Genomic DNA, 19,976 nt, shown 5'->3' with positions numbered 1-19,976 from the left:
AGAACCAATGACAGAAAAGGCTGAAGTCCTTCTGAAACTCTAAGTGCCCGCCCTCATGCAACTACAACAGTTAAGGAGAAAAATGAACAGACATTTTTGGCTGTCCATCAACATGGAATCCTTTTCTCTGGTTTATGCTTCCTTTAACTTGTTTACTTAATGCTTTTCTTCAATGGCATATTTAAGATGACAGTTGGACAGGAAAAAGGAAGTTCTGTTATGCATTCAGCAAATATTCATCAACTCCCTCCTATGGTCACATGCCATTCCAGACACATGGAATACATTAGAGAATGAGACAAGGCATCCATTCCTTACTAGCTCATGTCCCAGTGGAGGAGAAAGAAACAAGACCAGTAAGTAATGTTACATACAGTGATCCTCATCCAGTTGGGGCTATGTCACAACAAGCCATTATAAGTTGACAGTGTTGTAAGCTAATGAATGTAATACACGTAACTTACTGAACATCATAGCTCAGCAACATGGCACACGGCAGAACATGAGTTCCTTCTCCATGATTTCATGCCCAATTTGAAGTTGTCAAGTGACAACTTGACAATGCCCAGCATTGGAAGAGAATATGGTATGACAAACCATCAGCAGGAGATAAAATAAAAATCCAAAATTCAGGGAAGTTTTTTTTTCTGCATGTATATTACTGTCATGGTATCATAATTGAAAGGCTATCAGGTGATATCACCAAAACTTTCAGAGACAATTGACAGAAGACACAAGATGGCCACACTAGTCTTTTCTTTTTTCATTGTTCTTGGCTCAAAGTCATCATTTCTTTTTCCTCAACATGTGAAGTGCTGTATAGCATTTCTCTGTACAAATAATCATTTTTGATACAGTATTTTGAGTCAACTAGTTGACAAGAGTAAAGTGTGCTATCTCTTAAACAGAATCTAATATGTTGGTAAATTCTACTCTTTTCATTCACAAAAAGAAGTTACTGTGTTCAACAAGTCCACAGGCTTGGTGATTTCAAGTCTGTTTCTGAATGGCTGCCTCCATTTACTAGTTGGCAATATCTGATAGCAACGGCTTAATGGACAATATGGAGCTTCAAGTGCTCCATTCTCGGAAGGACCACAGGATAACTAGTGTCAGAGAAAGAAGGGATGCCCATGAGCTAGAAGGCCAATCGATAGTTCACTATTTTGTTATATATTAATCCAACAAAAGACATAAAACACACAACTGCACAATACGCAGTGCTTAGCACCCAGGCAGTAGACTGATTAGCTATTGATTTTTTCTCTATATTATAGAGGAGTGATGAGGCTTTTATTGGAAGCCCCAGTGCTGGTCCTGTCTGGAATAACTAACTCTTTAAGGAAAGGAGAGGAAAAGCGTGTATGCAGAGGGGTCTTTGACCTTTTGATCAAATAGCTTAGTTTAAATATATGAAGCACACAGAATCTGCAAATATGAAAATTAATCCCAAAATAAGTACAAATACCAAAATTTCACATTTACTTTCTTCTTTGTAATATATGGTTAGGATGATGTGAGTACACTTAGGAGACATGGGCCTGAAATCTGAGTTTATTCTGAGCCAATACATGAAAACCTGCACGTACATTGGTTCTGGGTAGAGGAACAGATGTGCATTGGGACATGGCAGGGGAAAGGATTCTAATTCCTGGATCAGCAAGTGTTTACTCAGCACATCATGCCTGGGGCTTCAAATGTACAGGAATAGAGTTTTGCCCATTTCTGCACTCATACCTTACTTCTCCAAACTTGCCAGTTGTTACAGTACGCTGCACCTTGACTGCAGTGGTTGGTCCAGCTGCCTGGACCAGAATCTATTAGATTCCAGATGCCATCCACTGATAACTGTCATCTGCTGCAATGCTATTGGACTCCAGCCTGTAAACTGTCCAGGAGTCATGTAGGAAGCCCACGAGGAACTCTGTCATTCCTCGATTCCAATGCCACCATTGTGACAGTGATCTATGGGGGCTTGTGATATTTCCCTGGAGGTTCCTGAGGATTCTTCAGCTTTCAGGCATCACTTACTGAGAGAGGAACAAGAAGGCCTCTCTGACCTAGGATCCTGTGACTTCTGCTAGGCAAAGGAGGCCTTTGAAGACTCCAAACTCATTAACTTGCTCCCAGCTCCCATTCCAATACACCATCTACATAGGCTGCCCCTTCAACTTGGATTCTCTTCCGTCTAGATAGATGCATAGCCAGTTCCTTTTAGGCCTTTCCTGAGATATTTTCTTATCAACAACTCCCAACTAAACCCTTCATTTAAAACCATACCCTTAAAGTGGAAAGGTTGTGTATACAGGGGAACAAAAGTGGACTCTAATCTCAGCCAACATATAAAACTAAGCTCAAAATATATTACATAGCCAAATGTAAATTTACATAACATTTTAAAGAAAACACACAGGGGAAAGCTACAAAATAACGGTCTGATCATTAATTCTTATAGATTTGGCCCCAAAAGCTGAGCCAGAAAATTCAAAACATACATTGCATGAAACTAAAGACATTCTGCTGAAGGTGTGAATAACTGACAGCACCAGACAGTCACCTGGGGGTTGAGATAAAATGTCTCAAAGCCTAACCCTGTCAAGGGGTTAATACCGAAGCACACACAGACTCAAACCTAATAACAAGAAAACTGTTCCGCTTAAAAATAGCAGAGATTACAAGTAGGCATGTCTCAAAATGAGACACAGATGACCAAGAGATATTTGAAAAAGTACTCAGCCGGGCAGTGGTGGCACACACCTTTAATCCTAGCACTTGGCAGGCAGAGGCAGGCAGATTTCTGAGTTCAAGGCCAGCCTGGTCTACAGAGTGAGTTCCAAGACAGCCAGGGCTATACAGAGAAACTCTGTCTCTAAAAACCAAAAACCAACCAACCAACCAAACAAACAAACAAAAAACCAAAACCCCCTCAACATTACTGAACCATTATGGAAATGCAGATCACCTTACACCTGTCCGAACAGCTTTTATAAGTCATGATGGGTGTGGGGCAGAAGGATCCTTTCCTCTGGGTTTCAATGGTGAGATTTTAAATTAGTACAGATATCAAGGAAAATGTTATGGAAGTTACATTTTAAAAGTGAAAATATAATTAACATATGATCCAGCCATTTAGTTCCTGGACACAGAGCCATGCCCTGTGTTCATTAGTGGATGAATGTATAAAGAAAATGGGGCATGCAATAGATTGTTCTTCAGACTTCAACTAGAAGAAAATGATGACATTTCTGACATCATTGATGGAACAGCGGGGGCAGGGGGGACACCCATGGCAAGGGAAATAGAAATGTTGACTATAAGGAATGAACTCTTAGAAGCAAAACCAGAATGTTGGTTACTGGAGGCTGCAGGCTGGAGGATGGGTGGGGCAGGATGACGTTGGTTATTTTTAATTACAGAATAACAGTCAAATGTTTTATTACAAATATATATTGATTCCAGTATGGTAGTTTAGGTCTATAATCCTAGCACTAGGATTGAATAGTTGCTGCCAGCCTTGGCTGTTTAATCTACCGAAGGACAGTGTGAGCTGTTAGTGAGGTACAAATCAAGTGAAAGTAACTTGATTTGACTGTTCTACACTGTGTGTGTGTATTAATGCCACTTTGCATTCCAATTATACAATTATACTTTATTAATGTAAAATAAAACAAACCATGGACATTCTAAAAATCAAAGACATAGGGCACAAAAGTTCACATATTACATGATTCTACATATAGGGAATGTCTAGACCAGAGGAGTCTACTGTCATGGAACAGCTTGGTGGCCAACATACTTGGAGGATAAGAGTCTGCTCAATGGGTATAGGACAAGGTTTTAGAATGAAAACCAGACATTTTTTCCAACATTGGAGAAGCATCCAGTGACATGGAATGACACATTTTAAAATTGTTAAAAGCTCCAAGCTCCTCAATGACAGCTTCAATCACCACTTTCCCCGAAAGAATAATTCTAGCCAGCATGTGACTCATACATTCGTTTGGTTATGGTACATGGACTTTTCCTGAGTGTCCCAAGGCTTCCTGTCTCCTTCACTCATTGGTATGAATCCCTGAACCTAGAACAGACCTAGAACTAATACGGGATGAAGAGAATCATTTGTAGAAGAGATACAGGCATATATTATTTCTTTAATGCTTCCTTGGAGACTATTTCATTTTGATTTCCTCTTATATAAATAAATAATATAGGAGTAGATAACTAAATATATAAAGGAAAAGAATTGAGAGATGTGGGAGAGGGGAAGTACCTCATCAGACATCCTAATTTCACCACATCGGAAACAAACAAACAGCCCAGCAGAGCTTTGGAATGTGGAGAGCACGGGATTAAATATGAATCACAGAGATCATCTTCCATTTGCAAGGTTAGAGACCACACTCCCTTCCAAATTCTAAAGGGCCAGCCTGTGCATTCCTCAAAGCCAGAAAACACAGAGCTCCCAATAAACACAGTATTGCACACATGCATATGCTCTATGGAAGAATTCAGCCATATATACAACCTGTGTAAATAACTGGGGCCGTGGGTTAGAGGACATACCAATGAGTTCTTTGTTTCTGACATCCAGGGCCATGTTCCGGAGTGCTGTGGCCACTGCACACACTACACGGTCATTGTCTATCCGGAGGAGCTCCACAAGAATAGGCAGGCCTTTCTCTTTCCGGACAGCAGCTCGGATATACACGGACCACTGGCAAAAGAGAGAAGGCAAGAGGAGGTTAGAGACAGAGGTGAGAGGGCCCTACGAAGCCAGCAGCTCTGAGGGTTGTCAGACAGCTGTTTGCAGGAGCCAAAACGGTTGAACTGCCATGACCTGCTGCAGAACAGGCTGAATATGTTAGACATGCATTGGAGGGCATTTGCTTCCCTCTCTGAACATAAAGGTTCCTGGGTCACTCCATGAACCACAATTCCTTTCTCTTGAGACAACGTTTTCAGCACTTGGGGGATGTGCACATGTGATGTGGAAGTTTGTCTGTAGGATGTGGAGGTTTGGGGTGGGCAGAGCTGACCACTGATATTGAAAGAGAGGTAGAGAGGGAGGGAGAGAGGAGGGAAGGGAGGAGGAGAAGGACAGGGAGAGAGAGGGAGGGGGAGAGGGAAGGGGAGGGACAGGGGGTGAGGAGCCACCACAATGCAAAGGTTGGTGTGGGTGGAATGTGGGTGGCCTTTGCAGAGATCTCTGAGGAGGTGGGTCATAAAGATCAAGTGCCATGCATGCAAAGGAACAGGCTCTTTGTTGAATAATAAGAGAAAAATAAGTAGAAAAATAATATAGGAGTGAGAAGAGGAAAATATGACATTGGGAAGCAAGACTGAAAATAGTTAACTTTTTTTTTTTTCAAAAAAAGAACATTAAGATAAAAATGTATTATTTCCAGGGCCATCACTCAATTTCCTATTTTTTTAAAAGACACTACTTTGTTTTAGTTTGGGGTTGGTGTCCTTATGGAACAGCTGATGCTTCCTGTTGAATGAAGAGGTATCGTTGGGCAGATAAAGCCCTCAGACTCCGAGTCACTTAAGCAAACACAGGTAGCCAAGCTTTGCAAATGTGCATGCATGATTTACATTGTTCCACAGCGTTCCAGAGACAGCTTTGAGAAAAACCGATGGCAAAGGTTTGATTAGTTGTAGTTTCATTTACAATCTGGAAAAAATACATTCAGGAAAGAGGATTCAGATTCTGAGGGAACCAGTCCTTCCCAGCCCCTCCCTCACCAGGCCCACTCCAGCCCCCCATTCCCATAGGGGCAGGCACCCCAGAGCTGGCTCTCACCTGTGGCAGGCAGGGAGCCCCCTCTGGCAGTGAACGTAGGGCATACGCCATGCCTGCCACATCCTCAGCCCAGCCCTGCATGAAATATGAGATTAAAAAAACAAACAACTTCATCCCATCCTACATTAGAAGTCACATTAACATTGTTCTTATCACTATCATCCAATAACGCAGGCGTCTTTTCTTTCCCCTTTGTGCCTGAGGAGTGGGCACATAGATAAAACTCATTGGGACATCTCTCAGCTCTAGAGAACTACTCAACAGCTCCACATTCAGAAACAATTGTTCAGGAGTCCAGTGACAGTGGTGAAACACCAAGGTTTGGATGCCACTAAACTCTAATAGCGTTTCCCAGAGTGGAAGTGCTCCTCCTGGTAACAAGTGTTCATGTCCACACATGCACCTGTCCCATACAAAGAAACATGGCCTACTCTAGACTCATTGCTTCCTCTGAGTGTCTAGCACCCAACAAAGAAAAGACCGAAAGCCTAAGCTTATGCAGCCACTTATGGTTGGTCTTTTCTGTAAAACTAAGGAGAGACCCTGGATTGCAGAGAGTAGGGTTCAAAGTTCTGGTCAACATGGAGAAATTAAAGGGTACCTATTAGTAATAAATAAGACTGGGGTTCCTGGTGTCCTAAGCACAGGCCTTAGAGATGGCTTCCTTTCCACTACCAAGTCTTCCAGGTCTTAAGCTCCTGGATTCTACACTTGAGGTCTCTTCCAGTTTCTCAAAACACAGGGAGATTAGCATCATCATTGCATCACAATGACATTAAATATAAAATATTAAATAACCTCGCCACAGGAAATACCCCTGTCCCTGAACCCGCTTCTCCTTGGGTTTCACACTCTTTCTCTTTGCTCTTGCAACACTCCTTACTATTACATTTCTATGATCAGACTTCAAACTGTGGTTCATCCTTGACCTCCATTCTACATCACAGAGGTGCACTACCATATATGAAACGACCCCAAATGACACAGCTATGATATTAGCAGAGGGTCCATCTCAACACTTCTCTCCCCTGTGATGGATGGAGAGATGGTCTGGTGAGTGGAGCATGAAGAGGGTCCCTTTAACTCTGTTGGGAACTTGATCTGAAACAAAACATAACTGAACCAAAATAACCATGGGGGCTTCCAAGATGCATGAGTTACAGATGTGTGGTTTGTGATGTGAAAACTGACAACTAGGTAATGGGTTTGATTCACACTCAGGTGACATAAGGACAGAACATTTTGTTTGTTTCTGGTACTTTTAACTCTTTACTTTCTCTGTTGTGTGTATGTGTTGTGTCAGAGGGGGGTAGAGAGTGAAGAAGAGAGAGGAGAGAGAGATTTCTCATATCACCACAGTTTATGGCCTGCCATCTGCAACATATTTAAAAGGTGGTGAAAATGTGGATGAGTCTTTCTTGACTTTCCATGACAGGAGTCTGTAATACTCTTAAGCCATCAGCCTAGCAAGGCCTGGGAATGGACTGGCAAGCCATGTGTGGCCCAGCAAGAAGTTAAAGGAATAGAAGGCATGATGTAGACAAAGATGCCTTGGAGCTGTGGATGCTTCACAGGTCCAAGCTGGACAGAAGCATGAGACACACAGTGTTCCTGAGGGAACGGAGCTGCTTCTCTTTAAGCACAGTGGTGACTTGAAAGGTGAGTTGACAAAAGCTTTAATGGGAAAGGTCATCACAGGTGTCACTAAAGTCATAGTAGAAAGTTCCTGGTTGGAGTCAATAACTTGACTAGACCCCCATGTTTTGTCAATAGACTGTTGGGAATAGGCACTGAGCAAAGCAGCACGAAGTAGAGGGACAGACCAAGTGTGGCAGGGATGATACTGAGAAGAGTGACCCATGAGCAAGACAAGAGGATCAGTATTGTCAAGGGCAGAGAAGAAAGAAGCAAAAGAAGAGAAGCAAGATCAGGGAGCAGGAGGAGGGCGGACAGACAAGGGAAAAGGGAGGATTGAGGAGGGAGAAGGGAGGAAGAACATGTGGACCAAGCCAAAAAGCAGAACCTGATGCCAGATTCATACTTTCTCTGACACGCTGATTTCCCAAAGATGGCTCAGGACAGCAGGACTCCTCAAAGCATCCTCACTTACATCTAACAAAACACTTAGTAGGAAATATTTGTTTTTCATGGTTGTATGTTTGAACTCATTTAATCCTCAGCTCTGGGAAGCAGGTACCATTGTCAATCCTTTTTATAGGTGATACAAGGGAAGTGTGGCAAAATTCAGACTGGGAATACCCAACCTGGCCTTGAATTCATGAAGCACTGAATCTGAGTCAATGTGCTTTATCTCTGTTGTACTCTGTCCCGCAGAAGGGCACTGTCAATTATGGACATCTTCATTCCGTAGTTTATAGAACTCCTTACAAATTAATCAAAGAATGTTGGTTTTCATTCTATTATTTTGGGTTGCCAATAATCCATTTAACTTCCTTCTAAAATTCCAAGTTAACCATAGTTAAGGACTATGAATTGGCCTACCCGGCCCTTCAATCTATTTTTGGAAACATCTGTCTTGATTGACTAGAGCTGACACAAAAGGCCACATGTAACTAGAATATCTTGGTTGTATCAGGAAAGGGACACTTCTGTTTATGTAAAATGAGACAATACTTCAGACAGTAAATGTTAGTTTCTTCCCTTTCCTCCTGGACAGAGGTTAAAGCCATTATTTGGCTCCACAAGATGTCAGAGTGGGATAGAGAAGAAAAAGCAAATGGTTTGTTTTTAAGACTAGTACACAACTCCAGGTGCTATATTAAAAAGCTTGCATATATTAAAAGAGGATTAGAAGAAGCAGAAAACAAACTGTTCACTTTCCAGAGTCCACAGGGAGTCTCCAAACTAGTGGGGAGTGACAGTATGGGAAGACTTAAGAAAGATAACAGTACTCAAAGAGCTGTCACTGAAACCCTGGAGTGTCCGGGGCAAGTCGCCAATGTGTGTGTGTGTGTGTGTGTGTGTGTGTGTGTGTGTATGCATGTGTGTGTTCGCTTGTCCCCTCTACCCTACTCAACAAAGATGGAAGAATGGAGCTTCAACAGACTACTTCCCTTTTAGGACTATAGAAGAGGCCACACACTAACAAGTAAAGGTTTCAATATCATCCTAGAGTGATCCATGGAGTATGACTGGCTTCTGTGACCCCAGTGTCAGCAAGGATAGTTTTGATAGCTTCTATGGGCTGAAGTGTGAAGAAGAAAAGAGCTACAGATGATTCACCTGTCTAGGAAGCAAGTGACATACAATGATTGTTAGTATAGAAGAGATATGGCTGCATTAAAGGATGCTCAACAGGGAGGTGAGGCTGGGAGAGTAGTGGAGCAGAGGTGGTCCAGTCACCAACCATCACACAGACAGGAGGCACCACCGAGTAAAGTTGACTCCAGACAGAGAGACAAAATCAATGCAACATCTAACTCTGACCCCATCTGCATAGAGATGCTCACAGAACCTCACAAGTCTAGAAGATATTGCATGACCACATGGGAGAAAGCTGTGTTCTGCTGAATTTACTGACAACGTCTAGATTGTTTCCGCCTAGTTTTGTTGTTAGGCAAAATGAAGCTCAAGAGATGAACCTAAAAAGAACTACTGCAAACAAAGTTATTTCTGTCTAATACATCTCCTTACACAGAGGAACTGAAAGATCAAGTCAATGTTATTTAACCCTTTAAATCTGGGTTGTCTGATTTGAACGTGGAACTCCTGGGACTTCATTAAAAATATCAGCCAGAATAAAACACAAATGATGGTTATTATATCTCTAAAAGTTATAGCATGCTTACGATGAGACAATTTCACTAAAGCTTACTCAGGTAGCTAAGAGCTAATTTCCTTAGGTCACTCTCTCTGACTTGAGATTGTAATACTGTACCAAATAACTGAAGATAATATTATCCATTAAGTATAAAGTAGTATCTTTGGAAGCTGAATTCATAATAGTGCTAAAATTCTGAACTGATGAATTTCCTGTTCTTTCAAACTTTTGTTGCTTTAGAAGTACAAGTCAGCTATTAAAAGACCTTCTAAATGATCAGGTCCTCACTGGCATCATTAAAGTGGACATTTCCCCAGTTTATCTCTTCACATGGCAAAGAAATGTCCCACTTTAAAACCTAATGCTTCCAAACACAATTTAGTATCTGCCCCCTCATCCATGGGAGACCAGCAGTTTATTTGTTTTTAAACATCAGTTCTGGAGAGTGATTTCAGGTCTTCAGACTTTCAAGTCACGTGCTTTACCAACTGATTTAGCACAGCCCATAATTAAACTTTGCAGAATGCTCTAGCATCTTCTCATATTGTAGGGCCTCAGTGTTTTTATTCCATAAAATGTAAAAAACTAACAACAACTTTTAGTGTAAATTACAAGAGAATCTCAAAATTGCTGCTGAATTTATTTATGATGCCATGTTATGTTCTAGGTGGATCTAATCAGAATTACATTAGAGCATTTTTATTACAAAGTCTTATTACCAAAAAGAATGTATTAGACATTCAGAAACCATGTGATTTCTGTTACAGGGCTCAAGAGTAGTAGCAGCAGCAGTAGTAGTAGCAGTAGTAGCAGCAGCAGCAGCAGCAGTAGCAGTAGTCTGAATTACTAAGTCTTTATAGTTGAAATAGAACTGGGATTGGTGGCTACTATAGGATTCATGGAATAGATGGGCAGTGTACTTGAGTGTACTCATGTATTGTCCTTTCAGTTCAATCATGTAATAAGATTATACACCTTTTCTCTCCCAAAACCCAATATTTCTTTTTGGAAGTAGGATCTCTAGTCAAAGGGAATAGTGAAAGAACTTCGTTGTTAGCAAAGCCATAACTTATAAATACAGATGTTGATTAAGGCAGCAGCAGATATTGTGTACTAAAAGTTGTTTTTTTCCCCCCTGTTCCTATTTTTTACATGTAAGTCAGGCAATGCAAAGATCGTGTTTTATCATATGTATTTTCTGAAAACACTAATTTCCAGGCAATATGGTTTCCTAGAGGTAAAAGGATGTTGATATGCTCACATAAGGGGTAAAGAAGGTGAGACTTAACTGACAGTGACCTAGAGATAGCTTTCATTAAGCTGAACAATTGTCCCTGAACCCTGTCTTTGGTCATTTCATGGGCAGCAGTCACCCATTAAAACAACTCATCTTTAAACATGAACCTTTCTGAAGTTTCTTTCAAACATTGGAGGTAAAAAGCTCTGTGTGTTACTAATGTTTAAAAATGTCTTTCAGGGAATTTGATGCAAACGTTTTCAGTAATAGGTCTTGCATACACAAAACTAAGGCTATCTCAGATTTCATCCTGAGCCACCTATGATTTCTCCTTGGTAGCACTTTGTGAACATATCCTTGAGGAGAATAGGCTGACAGTACCCTGACCTGTAGCCAGCAGGGTGTAGTGGAGGGCAGGCTTCTAGCCAGTGCACATAAGCAAGGCTGTGCTGGCAATAATATTTTTTTATTCAATATAAGACAAGAAAAGCAATTCAAATAGTTTACTTCTCCCTTACTCAATACTATGTCAAAAATATCCTTTTATTTTTATTTTTTTGTAAATATAGTTTCTCATGAAAATAGGAGACAAGTTTTCATGTCTTTCTTCTGGAGCCAGAGGAATTCAACCTTGGGGATATTAGAACAATTCTTCTTTTGATGACATGGATGAAGGTAATCTGTATTTTATTTCCAGAATATTCTAGAGGGGTGTTGCTGATGAAGACCTGATTTTTATAACTGTAAAGTATAGATTCTGCAGAAGTCCCATGCAGCAGAAGTCCTATTCTGCAGAAGTCCTATGAGAAAACTCAAAGGCAATTACTTTTTACTAATATAATGTTTTTTTTTTTGGCAGTCCATAAGTGGACTATGTTAATAAATATTTTTCCATGAAAGAAGATGAATTTATTCTTGATCTGGACCTTACTACAATTCTTGTCCATTTTGCTGGGGGAAAACTACATGGCAGTATATGTCCCCTGGCTCCTAGTAAGGAACAGAGATGCCACTGGGATTTGCATGGGATAATTTTGATTTATGTTGTTTTTTTTTTTCTTCCTGCTGGTGGGTGTAGCAGTGAGAGTAGCTGCCATACAGTCACATGTTAAAGACAGCAGAACCGCTCTTAGCCTGTGTGAACTTCTTCCTGCTTCTTGCCTCTGACCTTTACTGTGATATCAGAAGAAAATATATTCTGCCTCCTATCTTGCCTGAGCCTTTGGGTATTTAGGGGTCTACATGTTATACCAGCTGGGATTCCTTTAAAGAACAGACTCTTGTAATTGTCTGTCAGAAGTAATTCTAAATCATCATGAGGTTTTAAGCAGCACTGTTTTCTTGTAAAAGTGAGCCTACAGACATCCTTGGGCCTTGATGTACTCTCATCACACTATTGACAACGGACTTCTGAACTCATTACATCTTTATTACAGAGTAAAGGAGATACCAAGTTACATTCATCTTTCTTTCAATTGTCTTCAGCCTCTGGTCCATACTAGAAGATTAAAGAGTGTTTAATTGATAAAAGAAACTGTCAGGTTGATTTGCAGCACCAAGAGCTTATTATGTAAGGTAGCACTGTCTCCACTGAAAGGGATTATGCCTTAAAGATTGAAGACACCACCATCACTGATGGGACCAGAAATTTCCAACCACTTCCACAGAATAACATCTAGGTGGTTATACACTCTCATGGGAGCCTTTTCTACAGTCAAACTAATCTCCTAACTTGGTACCCTTGTATGGTGCTAGAATCACTGAAAAGGAGTTTATATGCAGACATTTTTCTCTAGGATAGAAAGATCAGAATATTGAGAACGAGGTGCCATGATCTCTTGATCAATGCCACAGCAACTCAACTCAAGTTCTTATTCAGAATTTCTCTCTGTCATGACCACACAGGTGATTGACAATGTCTGTTCTCAGCATAATGTGTGTCTCTAAAGGCCTCTGAGGGATAGTTTTACAGTTGCTCTAAGTGAAGTTGTACCTGCCTAGCAAGTCCTGCATTCCCTTAGTCTCTCTTTGTTAGAAATGCCTTTTGCTGTCCAAGGTGCTGACATGAGACCTGTTTCTGAGAGCAGCCCCACTTCCACCAGAGCCTTCCTTGTTCCTGCAGAGAATGAGTGATCTGATTACCAAGAACTTGCTGTAATTTAATCAGGTTCCTTGTGTTTTGGTTCCTTGAACTTCTCGGATTTGCAACACTACAGTTTTTCACTATATTTGGAAAACTTCCAACTGTTTCTATTGCCAATATTTCTTCCATTCCCTTGACTCTTCTTGCATCCTTTTGCTTGGGGAGCCCAATGATATGTGCACTGGGTCCGCTGAGGCTCAAAGATATATCTGTTTTCAAGTGTACTAACTTTTGCTGTGCAGTGTTTAACCTGCTATTCATTTCTTTCATGTATTTTTCATTTCAACATAATGTTGAACATGATGTTTTATTTTGTTAAACACACGTCCTCCATCTCTAACTTTTTGTTATGTACGATGCCATAATAATTTTATCATGTTTGCTAGTTATAACATCTGTCAGTTCTGAGTTTGCTTGCTCTTTCTCTCTTTCTTTCTTTCCTTCTTTCTTTCTTTCTTTCTTTCTTTCTTTCTTTCTTTCTTTCTTTCTTCCCTTCCCTTCTCTCTCTCTTTCTCTCTCTCTCTCTCTCTCTTTCTTTCTTTCTTTCTTCCCTTCTCTCTCTCTCTTTCTTTCTCTCTCTCTCTCTCTTTCTTTCTCTTTCTTTCTTTCTTTCTTTCTTTCTTTCTTTCTTTCTTTCTTCTTTCTCTTTCTTTCATTATGGACTGACTTTTCCTATTCATTGACAGAGTAATTTCCAACTACATGCCAGTCGTTCCTATTTTAGCTTGTATTTCAGTATTCGGGTACTGAAAATACCTGCATTCTCATGCTTTAAGACTTTATACTGTAATCAATGAAATTTAAACTATTTGTGAATGTGGATCTTGGTTATAACATTCTTGGGAAAAGGATAGAGCATGCACAGCCCATGGCTAATATTCTTTACAATTAAACAAGATTTTTTTTTTCTGAGTGCTTTATCCAATGGCCCATGAATTGTGAGATTTTTCTTATTTGACACCTGGAAATACAGACTATACCTATCTCATGTAAGAGTCATTATTTTCTCCTTGTAATTTGAAGTGGACTTTGCCAGTCTTGAGTGTTTTGCTCGCAGGCAAGTATGTAGAATTCTCTGCTAAGTGCTAGAAGGGAGTTGTCTTTGTATATCTGAGATCTTTGGCATTCTTCCTATGAACTTTAGTAATCTTGACTTCAGCTACAGTGCTCACTTTTTTTATTTCTTGCCCTCAAGTTCTCTGTCTGTTACTAACTATAATTTACAGTAAAAAAAAAAAAAAAAAAACCCCATTGTTCTATGTGTTTCCTTCATTAGTGGCTTTTCCTTAGAAGAAGGTAAATTTGGACCCTGTTACTCTGTCTGGCATCTCTGGTTGAGCAGCTTCTCCACTTTCAGAAAAGAGTTGTCATGCTTGAGTTAGACCCAGAGCAGAAGTCAGAGGATCCATCGTCAGTGAGAAACTCAGCCTCAGGTAATCAGCACAGGCCTCTTTGAGGTTGACAGTGGAAGTGGGTGGCATTTGCAATATTACAAATATTTGCAATATTGTTTGGCTCATGTTCCAGTGGAACTTCCCAGGTTTTGTAAGGGAAGCTATTGAGCCATGCGTGAGTAGGGACAGGAGTTGGCCATTGGCTTAGTCCCTTACCTCCCACTCCTTAGCTTCACCATCTTGCCCTCATCTCCTAGAACAGTCTTTCATTCCCTCTGTGTAGGCAGGAGTCTCTGGCTTGTGCATAAACCAGGGCAAAGATAATTCACCTGTCTTACATGTCAAAGCATGAGTATTGTTTTTTGTTTGTTTTTTTTGTTTTTGTTGTTGTTTTTTAATGCAGTCTACTAACCTCCCCTGGTTCTCCCATACAATACTCAGTGAATGCTAGACTAAGCTAAATTCACAGTGTCTCTCAAAGGCTGTCATTTCTTTCTCTAAGAATAAATCTTAAATTTCCAAGCTCTTTTACATTAAAAAAAAAAAAGAAACCACACATTTGGGTCTTATGGCTGGAGACTGTTTCTTTTTCCTTAAATTTATGTTGCTATCATGATGTTTCATAAAACATGTGATATTATCTATGCACCTTTTATTCTATTTTATTTCTTAAAACAAATATGTTAATAATAACCCTAGAGAACATTATTATTTTCATAGAAATTGACTGAATAGATGTACTTAAATATTTAGCTTCATTTCCATTACAGACATTTTTGAGGTTTTTTTTTGTAATACAACTCAAAGCCTGGATTTTCATAAGCCCCAACTACAATAGGAAGAATCTACAAATAGGAGTTGAAAGAGCATTCATTCACATTTTGGAAATCTTCAAATTATGGTATCCGCTCATTCTAATATTGTACCACAAATAAATTCACTGTTCTGTGAACAAGAATAATGCAAGTAAACTCCACGCTGTTTCTGGGAAACATTTATCACTTCACTTCTGCCATAATATCATTACATTTGTCTGATGTTCATGGACCAAGTAATGAACATTTTTAAGTTTAGAACGTGTTTAGGGCCATTAGGAACATCTAGTTTGCTAGTCAATTTGTCAGAGCCAAAGAGTGATCACGTTCTTCTCATAAAGAGAAGTTATTGTGTCAGACAAGGAGGTCTATAAAGAGCTCTCTTCATGCAAAATCCTCTGGTTTTACCTCCTCATTTTTGTTTTGTTGGGTCATAAAAAGTTAAGGACTGCTAAGAAATGCCACTAAATTTTGACAGTTGCTATAAAAACACATTCTTAGAGAACTAGCTTGCTGAGGGTAGAATTGTGCAAAAGTCACTGTATGTCCTGTTATTGTCTTGGATATTTATCATAAACAAACTATTTGCATGTGTGAGTGTGCTGTCTGTACATTCCTATGTTTGTGTGAAGGTGCACACAGAGGCCAGGAGTCAATATGAGGTTATCTTTTTCAGTCACTTTCTACCTTAGTTTTTGAGACAAAGAGTTTTCCCTTGAACCTACAGCTCATCAATATGGCTAAACTGGCCATGCAGTAAGCCCCATGGATCTTCCTGTCTCCATCTCCCAGCAATGGGACTGCAGTGGATTTTTACATAGTTTCTAGAAATTTGAACTCAGGACTTTACGCTTCTGAATAAAATGATGAAACCATTCCCCTCGACCTGAGACTGTCTCTGTCAAGTAAGGATTCTTCTGCTCAGTTTTTATATTATATTTCCTTAATTTTTTGATTGTAACAATATATCAGTGTTTGGTGTAATAATAACCTACATTCTTCTCTAAGCATCATCTATCTCCTTTCCCCCAAAACAGAGTGAATAAAATGTATGGTAGGTGGTGGAAATGGGCCTGATTCCTGTGTTCACATGCAGAATCTGCAGGCTTACATACCTACCTACCTATCTCTGTATGTATGCATTCTTGTAAATGCACAGAAACATTACTCAGTAGCCTTCTGCTGTGACAGAGGACTGACTCATTTGTTTTGAATTGCTAGGGAAGAAGGGCTTACAGTAAAACTGACACCCTAAGAGCCAATAGTCTACTTTGTCTATGCAGGATAAAAATATTTCTAAAATTCTATCTTCTGACATGGTCAATAGCAACTGTCCTGATGACAGTGGTGTGGCCTTGTGACAATCACTCTGGTTTGTTTATTTTTGAGAAGCAAAGGAATTGAGTTTTGGAATGGTCTCTGTCAGTTTTCTTTCTTGTATATATATATATATATATATATATATATTTACATTTCCTACCCCTTCTCTTTGCCATTGGGTCATCGACTGCATTTTTTCTGGGTGTATCTTTGTGCCTGGTTATAAGGTGGTAACATTGCACTTTCTAATTGATGTCTGTAATCTAGTGTAGACTTGAAAAGTTCAATCATCATAGTTCTTCAAACTTTACCCAGCGTTTTGGGAGGTTAGCTCAACTCCCTTAATTTCCTTTCCCTCTTCCTTACTAATCTCTACTTTATTGATTATAAAAAATTTAGTAAACAAACATCCTCTGGACATGTGGGGATAGACATACAGTGGGGAGGGAGAACTGTGCTGAGCTAATGTGTAGGCTCACATCCTGAAAGCAGCAGAGTGTAGTTGTCAGAGGTCCTGGAGTGATGTCACATGCCCTCCGTTCCTTCCACTATCTGATCCAATGTAGGAAAGAATTTGAAAATAAAATATAAAGATAGCTAGTTTTTAAAACCCTATAATTCTATCTCTCTAATTAAGTACTCAGACTATAGCCAGGAAACTACCCAGGTTACTCCGAGACAGAGACCAGTAAAAAACACTGAATATGCCACATTGCAAGCAGATACTGTGGACCCAAGTGGCACTGCTGAGCATTGCTAATTAGGCCTAGGCACTTGGGAAACCATCATTCTCCTTTGACTCCTCTCTATCAGTGTCACATAAAAGAGCAACTCATAGGCTGATGAGATGGGTCAATAAGTAAAGGCACTTGCTGCTAATTCTGAGGACGCAAGTTCAATCTCTGGGACCAACATGGTGGAAGGAGAGAGAATCAACTCTTGCAAGTTGCTGTCTGACCTCTCCATACGTGTTCTCTCTCTCTCTCTCTCTCTCTCTCTCTCTCTTTCTCTCTCTCTCACACACACACATACACACACACGCAGAGAGAGAGAGAGAAAGAGAGAGACAGACAGAGAGAGAGAGAGAGAGGCAGACACACAGACAGACAGACAAAGATGAAAATATAACAAAGTGTGTTGCTATAAGAATCATACAGTCAACATTAAATGACGAGCCACAATGTGTGACCCTCTAAGAATGGGCTGGGGAATGAGATGTGTTACAAATACCTTACTGATACCCTAAGAGTCAAAATTGATAGCTGTGTATAGAGAAGATGTGTGGACAGAGGCTGCTAGGGGAACTTCTGCTAATCCAAGCACAGGCCAGTCAGGAGAGCACAAAGGAATAGGAGAAAAGTGAGTTTTGGTTTCAGTTGTTCAGGGCCCCATGGACCACAACACACAGTCCTTTAGGGAAGAGTTGGTTCTCAGCAAGACCTTCCAGTGTAAATGAATGGTTGCCTAGTGCTACTGATTGTAAGCTGAGCTTAGACACAGTGCATTGCTTTGCATAACAATTCTCTTTCCTCTGGATACCTTTTAACATTTTCTCTTTATAACTAGTTTTGAGCAATTTGATTACAATGCTCTTTGTATAGTTTCCTTTCTTTGTGAATGGAGTTTCCTAACTCCCTTGATATATAAATTGATAGTTTTCATTAAATATGAAAAAGACTCACTTTATTTAACTATTCTCTGCTTTCCCCATTGCTCTCTCTTTGTGTGGGGAATCGTCACACACATCAGCATACTTACTACAGCTATGTCTCCATTGTTTTCCTTCTCTGTGTGTTTCATTTTCAATAGTTTCCTATATTGTCCTCAAGTATGCTGATTTTATTCCCTTTTGCATTATTTAATCTTCCTTTGATTCTATTCTCTGCAGTTTTAATTTCAGACATTACTTTCAGGAGGACCCCAGAGACTTGGCTTAGGTCTTCTACCTATCTCCTTATAACTTTCAGAATCATACGATATATCGTGCAGCGCCCGAGACATTTCTCCACTTTGTAAATGTCCTAAAGATGTGAGAATTTCCCAAAGAACATGAAAAATGATAGGACCAGAAAAGCATATTGACAAATACAATAATTTAAAATCGTATCTTATGATGGTATGTGTGATTTGCAGCCATCTAAGTCTTCAAGCCTCAAGTCAGGTTGACCCCAGAACCCCATCTCTCAAGCTTGTCCAGTTCATGCACTGCAGAGGAGAACTTGGAATGGGGCTGTGGGTGGGTGAGTACTCTTGATCTCACCTAGAAACGACTGTTTGGTTTATTCCTAACACTTTTGCATCCAGCGCCTGGATGTCTCTGCATGCTGCAGAGCAAGGCAGTCACAATGATCTCTGGAGAGATTAAGGAGATGTCATAGGGCACACAGGAGAGCTATAATTTGCCTAGGCTTTTATGCTCAGGAAAGATGGAGCCAGCCTAGGTTTGAACTGTGATTTGAATCAAAGCTTCTCAGACCATGAAAGCTTAGAGAACTGTAAGATCTGAGGACTAGTTAAAGGAGTGGCTTCTCTTATTATCTTCCTAGGTGTGGCATGCAAGTGCTGGGCTTCTGAAATGTGTGACTCTTCTTTTAAAACTTTCCTCCCAATCTCTGCTTGAAAATTAGAGACAACTTCACTTGAAGCCCAGCCCCACCTGAATTCTTTAAACACTGGGGTGCCCCATAGGGAGGATGAAAGGATCCATTTTGGTTATCTCTATGGTCTTCAAGAGAAGAGGTGAGCTTACCCACCCGCCAGCAACCTCAAGAGCAGTTATTCTGGCTGTGCCCAGAGATGGCATGGATGAGGAAAAGGGAAGTGCAGATGCTTGGGCTGTAGCAGCAGAATAGAAGGATGAGAGGAGGAATAAGGCAGACACGGGAAGGAATGAATAGAATGGTGTGTGAACACACCGTGCCCCGTGCCTCGCTGGCATTGAGATTCTGAATATGATGTGTGTTTAAGTTTCAGTGCGAATGTGTTTTTAAAGAGAATGAATGGCAATGGAAAAAAAAAAACTAATCATGAACATTCCAAATCCAGGCATCAGCATTAGATGGACCGAACATGATGCAAACCTCAAAGCTTTCTGATTTATTTTCTTGACCTTTGCCCCACACATCCTCAGCTTTCTCAGTGACCATGTGTTTTTATTATTATTATTATTATTATTATTATTATTATTATTCAACAGGTTAGGCTGGTACATGCAAGTGTTAGTGAATACTCAGATGGATTTTTTTTTTTTAAATGAGGAGAATCCTTTCTACCCAAAAATGAAAGGCTAATAATTTCTTATGAAAAAATCAGTCAGGAGCAGTATCAGTTTGTTACACCTTGGAGGGAAGGGATCTCTTTCTGGTCCTTAAATTCATGCGCTTGCTGATTCCTTTCAGAAAAATCTATACTTAGAAAATGCAGAGGATTCTCAGCTTTAAGAGCCAGGAATTAACACTGTTCATAGGTCACATCCATTTTTAG

General features: G+C 40.1%; 1 protein-coding gene across 6 annotated transcripts in view; it reads right to left on the bottom strand.

The window, feature by feature from the left end:
* Nucleotides 1–19,976, bottom strand: part of Ctnnd2 (catenin delta 2) — an 851,684-nt gene that overhangs the window by 91,714 nt on the left and 739,994 nt on the right. For 4 of the 6 annotated variants that reach the window (XM_031360311.1, XM_031360309.1, XM_031360314.1 and 1 more), the window contains 2 exons: nt 5,804–5,878; nt 4,564–4,714 (listed from right to left, as the gene is read on the bottom strand). In XM_031360311.1, the coding sequence (XP_031216171.1) occupies nt 4,564–4,714; nt 5,804–5,878 (226 nt within the window). The remainder of the gene's footprint in view (nt 1–4,563; nt 4,715–5,803; nt 5,879–19,976) is intronic. The other 2 variants (XM_031360312.1, XM_031360310.1) reach the window with 1 other exon arrangement.

Source organism: Mastomys coucha, unplaced genomic scaffold (genome assembly GCF_008632895.1).
Source record: "Mastomys coucha isolate ucsf_1 unplaced genomic scaffold, UCSF_Mcou_1 pScaffold8, whole genome shotgun sequence".
Lineage (NCBI taxonomy): Eukaryota > Metazoa > Chordata > Mammalia > Rodentia > Muridae > Mastomys > Mastomys coucha.
The sequence above is the reverse complement of the archived record's forward strand: the minus strand, read 5'-3'. Positions and strand labels throughout refer to the sequence as shown.